The sequence below is a fragment of the Prenolepis imparis genome, unplaced genomic scaffold (assembly GCF_030444845.1).
Source record: "Prenolepis imparis isolate NDT839.2.m4 unplaced genomic scaffold, iyPreImpa1.0 SCAF_11, whole genome shotgun sequence".
In the NCBI taxonomy this organism is placed as follows: domain Eukaryota; kingdom Metazoa; phylum Arthropoda; class Insecta; order Hymenoptera; family Formicidae; genus Prenolepis; species Prenolepis imparis.
Window position 1 is genome coordinate 16176409 of NW_028141169.1, and position 6032 is coordinate 16182440.

Sequence of the window (6032 nt, forward strand, 5' to 3'; positions counted from 1 at the left end):
GCCGCTCGTGTATTGCCTTACATTGTATTAACTTTCAATCTCGTATCGCTTATTATGCGAATCGGAATTATTATCGGTCGCTATCACTACAATAATACATAAAGGTAATATTTTAAACGGAGCTTTCACGAAACTATAGTAAGAAAACGCGGTCCGTTGCCTCTATCATTCGTTTCTCCAGTTGTCGCCTTTTGTGTCATATTTCTTTCATTTAGCTTCTTTCATATCCTCTATTGTTTTCGTCTCTGCTTTCTCTTTTCTTCGTTCATTTCGCTCTTGTTACCATTCTCCTACGCTCGTATTTCTTCCTCGTTTCTCGATCCTTTCTATATATTTAGTAATTCGCTACACTCAAGTTAAGATGCCGAGGATCGCGCAAGCCAAACGAGAGTTATGCATGAGGAGAGTGAAGGAGATTTATGATGCTTCTTTGATAGCCGACTCCAGTCCACAAGACAAATCGCTCTTTCTTGCCCGTTATCCTAGTTTAAAGACAGTTGCAGACGAATTCGAGCATGTGCATTTGAAATTACTTCATGAAGCGACGGATTTTGATAAGGAGGATCTAATTAGAGTCCAGTTCGACAAGATGCATTACGCGATAAAAGCTCAACATTCCTCGATGACGGAACTGTCTCGACCGGCGACATCATCCACTCGTGACTCGACTCACAGCTCGACGATTAGGTTGCTGAAGATAACGCTCCCTCAGTTCTCCGGAGAGTTAGCACTCTGGCCCTCATTTATTGCGCTTTACAATACGTCGATTCATAAAAACAAGCAAATCTCCGCCATGGAGAAATATCAATATTTGTTGTCGTCGTTGAGGGGGGAAGCGCTGACCATCATAAAAAATTTGGCGTTTTCCGAAGACCATTATCCGATCGCGTATGATACGTTGATAGGCCGCTATCAGAACAAGAGGAAGTTAGCCACTCACTATTGGAATTCGATCGTTAAGGCAAAGCCCTTGAAGCAAGATTCGGCAAGTTCTTTGCTTGCATTGCTGGATACATTCCGCGAGAACATAAGAGCGTTGCAATTGATGAAGTTTCCGACGGAATCGTGGAGTTTCATACTGCTTAATTTATTGCTGGATAAACTCACACCGTTTTTGCGCGAGAAGTTTGAGTCGGAACATCGCAAGACCGAGGTTCCACAATATGAGCAGCTAATAAAGTTCCTGCAGGAGTATTGCAAGGTTCTTGCCGTCATGGCTCCTTCCTCGGATTTTTCGAACAAACCAGGAGAAAAGGACGCGAAGTACAATACTTCATCCTTCAAATCCAGAGCTTCGGTATCGTCTTTTGTGACCAGTTCAGCAGCTTGTCTGGTTTGTAAGGAGCAACACGTTCTTACAAAATGTCCTCAATTTTTGAAGTCCGCGATTAGGGACAGATTTTCTCTCGTCAAGAAATTGAAATTGTGTATTAATTGTCTTCGTGTAGGTCATAATGTGAAGTCCTGCCCTTCTACCTGGACGTGTCGGTCATGCCAATCAAAGCATCACACGCTCCTGCACTTTGATCAAAACCCTAGTTCCGCTTCAACAGTCGCTACTGCCAGCCCGGCTTCTCCGACACAGGATGCTGAGATGGCTGCTTCGTCACAAGGCTCTCAAGCCGTAGTGCTGACTAGCGTGGCAGAATCCAGACCGGTAATATTACTGTCTACTGTGAAGGCCGAGATTCTGGACGTTCACGGCAACACCTTCCCGGTTCGTATTTTGTTGGATAGCGCTAGTCAATCAAACTTCATCACCGAGAGTTGCCTGCGAAGAGGAGGATTTAACCGCACCAAGCATCGCATGCTGGTCTTAGGCGTGAATGATGTCAAGGCCGCCACCGCCAAGGGTAGGACCTCTTTCGTACTTCAAGTAGCTAATCGGGCTGATATTCGATTGCCTGTTGAAGCTACAGTGCTGTCGCGTATCGTTTCTCCCTTGCCAAATATTCAAGTTGAGAAGAAGTCATGGAAGCATTTGGAAGGTTTACCACTCGCCGACCCGGACTACCATCTTCCTTGTTCAATCGACATCCTCTTGGGAGCTGAAATGTTCGTCTCTATTCTTGGCGATGGCCGTCGTAAGGGGAGCTTCGGAGATCCGGATGCCTTCAACACTATTTTCGGGTGGGTTCTGATGGGCGCGGTTTCCTCGCATTCTCCGAGAAACCTGCGTTCATGTGTGACCACCATAGAATCGATTGATGACACATTAAGTAGATTCTGGCAATTGGAGGAAATTCCAGATTGTACTTCAAGTTCTGACAACGATAGGCGCTGTGAGGAATTGTTCGAGCGGACTACTCGTCGCGGGAACTCAGGTCGCTTTATAGTCTCGTATCCCTTTTCGAGGGATCTCCCTTGTTTCGTTGACTCTCGTCAAATCGCGCTTAATAGATTTCGCTCGCTCGAACGCCGCTTCAAAGCGGACGTTACCTTCAAAACAGATTATTGCAAATTCATGCAAGATTATCTCGACAGTGGTCACATGGAGTTAATTAAACAGCCCTATCCAGCAGACGGGCCGGTTTATTATTTACCCCATCATGGAGTAATAAAACTCGACAGTGAGACCACTAAGTTACGTGTCGTTTTCGATGCTTCGTCTAGGTGTATCAACGGATCGTCATTGAATCAGACCTTGTTGAGTGGACCCAAGCTGCAGCAAGATTTGATGGCGATTCTTCTTCGTTTCTGTACTGGATTCGTGGCTCTAACTGCGGATGTCAAGCAGATGTTTCGACAAATATGGATCGAGCCTGGCCAATGCGACTACCAACGGATCGTATGGCGCTTCTCCGAGGAGGATCAGATATCCGATTACCGGTTGAAAACGGTAACATTTGGGGTCACTCCATCTCCTTATCTCGCAATTCGTTGTCTGCTCCAACTAGCGAAGGACGGTAGAGATAGTCATCCCATGGCGTCTTCTACGATCATGTCTTCTCTCTATGTGGACGACATAGTTACTAGTGTACACTCAATGGAAGAGGCTCGCAATTTGCAGAATCAGTTGCAGCTGTTGCTTCAAAGTGGCGGTTTCGAACTGAGGAAGTGGGCAAGCAGCCATCCAGAAGTGTTAGCCGATTTGGATCCTCAGTACTGCAGTAGCTCGATGATGTCGTTCGAATCAGAAGAGAATCAATTTCTCAAAATATTAGGACTTCGTTGGTACTCTAGTTCAGATAGCTTCGGGTTTCAAGTCAACACTTTGAACAGAGATTGTTCCAAGCGTACAATTCTCTCAGAACTAGCTCGAATATTTGATCCCTTGGGTTTCTTGACGCCTCTCTCGTTCGCAGCGAAGAGGTTAATTCAACTCTTGTGGACCTTGAAGCTAGATTGGGACACAACACCTCCCTTGGAGGTGTGTCAGCGCTGGGACAGGTATAGGTCTGAGCTCTCAGTTTTAACCTCGCTTCGCATACCTCGTTCTTTAGCTCGAAATAACGTAGTTCGCCGTGAGATACACGGATTTTGTGACGCTAGTGAACAAGGCTATGGAGCCGTAGTTTACATGCGCATTGTCGCGCTTGATGGCGTAACCATTCGGCTGCTTAGCGCCAAATCTAAAGTCGCTCCGCTTAAGTCTATCACCTTGCCTCGTTTGGAGCTCTGTGCAGCGGTGTTGCTCTCGGATCTGATCGCATACCTGCAGCAAGTCTTCAAGGATCATCTGAAACTTGACAGCGTGTATGCCTGGTCCGATTCTATGGTCGCGCTTTCGTGGATACGTTCCGCTCCCCATCGATGGAAGACGTTCGTACGTAATCGAGTGGCCAGGATACAAGAAAAGATACAAATCTCGTCCTGGGGGCACGTCGACACTAATTCTAACCCGGCGGATCATTGCTCACGGGGTTTGTACCCGAAGGAGCTGCTGGACTGTGCTATGTGGTGGCATGGCCCTGACTGGTTGTTGGACTTCGAGTCTCCTTCTGAATCTGCCGTCGCGTCCAAACCCGCATCTGTTGTCGAGTCTAACCTCGAATCCGTTGTCGAATCGAATATTCTGGTGGAGGAAGAAGCCAGAACTCTAACCTTTGCTTGTGTCGTAAACTCGAATCAGCTCATGTCGCTACTAGATCGTTTCTCTTCGTTGAATAAAATTTCCAGAATAGCGGCTTATTGTTTACGCTTTATCGCTAAGTCAAAAGGGAAGCCAGTTTCAGCCTCTGTAGCAGTAGATCAGTTGGAAATGCATTCGGCATTGCTTGTCCTGGTCAAATCAGTACAGACACGCCATTTCGCTGAGGAGATTTCTCGAATAAAAGAAGGCAAAAGAATTCCCAAGACCTTGCATAAATTTAGACCGTTCATAGATACCGCGGGGATTCTCAGGGTGGGCGGTCGAATCGTAAATTCCGTGCTATCCTATGAATCTAAACATCCAGCGTTGTTACCTAACAAGCATAGGCTCACGGACCTCGTCGTTGAGCATACTCATCAGGTACATTTACATCCAGGTCGACGCGCGATGCAGTACTTGCTAGCGCAACACTTTTGGATTTTAGGAGCACATCGAGCGATAAAACGCGTTTTATCCCGGTGCTACAAGTGCTTTCGCGCTAATCCTCGTTTTGCGCAGCCGCCTATGGCTGATCTACCTTCGGAGCGCGTAATTCAGGTAAAGCCTTTTTCTGTTACCGGGACTGATTATGCAGGACCTTTCCTGGTAACTAATCGTCGTGCTCGCGGAATAACACCTTTCAAAGTCTATGTCTGCTTGTTCGTTTGCTTCACGATCAAGGCTATTCATTTGGAAATAGCTTTCTCGTTATCCACGGATTCCTTTTTAGCAGCCTTGCGCCGATTCGTGGCCAGGCGAGGAAGATGCTCGTTACTGTTTAGCGACTGCGGAACTAATTTTGTTGGTGCGCATCGAGAGCTGGTCGATCATATGCGGTTCGCTTCAGAGACCGAGAAAATAAGATGGTCTTTCAATCCTCCATCCGCGCCTCATTTTGGAGGACTGTGGGAGTCGGGAGTGAAATCGATGAAGACCCATCTCAAACGGGTAGTAGGCGATCAAATCCTCACGCTCGAGGAATTTAGTACGGTGCTCGCTCAGATAGAGGCCGTGTTGAATTCAAGGCCCCTCTGTCCTATGACTTCCGATCCGAACGATCTCACGGTACTTTCGCCGGGTCACTTCATCACCATGGAACCACTCGTGTCCATTCCGAGTCCTGATTTGACCTTGGTGCCGATGAATCGACTGGATAGATGACAACTGGCGCAGCGAATGCATCAGGACTTTTGGAAGCGTTGGCATCAGGAGTATCTCCATACCCTGCAGCAACGTCCAAAATGGCTCAATCAAATCGATCCGATCGAGAAGGGTTCGTTGGTCTTGGTGAAAGAGGATAACGTCCCTCCTTTGCATTGGAAGCGAGGACGCATCACAGAATTGCATCCCGGTCGTGACGGAGTTCCGCGAGTAGCCACCGTAAAAACAACGAATGGCTCATTAACACGTCCTTTGGTGAAGCTCTGCCCATTGCCGAAGGGCAGTCCACCAGATAATTAATTGAAAATATATATATATATTTGGTGGGCGGTATGTTTGGCGCTCACCAATTGTTCGTGTCGTATGTTAATTTGTCTATTATTGTTATCGCGCTAGTTATATTTTCTTTAACATGTTTGTCGTTTCGAATGCTTATTGTAAATTATTTTGACTTTATTGTAACGTATTGCCGATGGATAGCGAATCGGAGCCCAAAGGTAATCGATTAACTAAACGGTGCTGCCATCGCTATCCATCGATCCAAATTATTGAGTGTGGGAGCACACTACTCGCTTGCCGTGCCTTACAGGAAGAAGGCTCGAACACTTGCTCACGAGATCCGCTCCGGAACACTTGTTCGAATACTGGCTCAGTATCTACACGACTGGTTGCTCATACCTCACTGGAAGAGAGGAGACTTCATCCCTTTGCAGGAGTTGAAATTGCATGGATGGAAGGAACTGCATTCGGCACGCTTATCTCTCTCTCTCTCTCTCTTACTTACACTGCTTTATCGCTT

The 6032-nt window shown here is 46.8% G+C and overlaps 1 protein-coding gene across 1 annotated transcript; it reads left to right on the plus strand.

Moving 5' to 3' along the window:
* The first annotated feature begins 361 nt into the window (after positions 1-361).
* LOC145943251 (uncharacterized) lies at positions 362-5233 on the plus strand. The gene has a single exon (XM_083050720.1). It carries the CDS (start codon positions 362-364, stop codon positions 5231-5233), a length of 4872 nt encoding a protein of 1623 aa, XP_082906846.1.
* The last annotated feature ends 799 nt before the right edge of the window (positions 5234-6032 follow it).

Bases quoted from the DNA above. Each gene is read 5' to 3' on its own strand.
- LOC145943251 (XM_083050720.1), top strand. From the start codon at position 362: ATGCCGAGGATCGCGCAAGCCAAACGAGAGTTATGCATGAGGAGAGTG.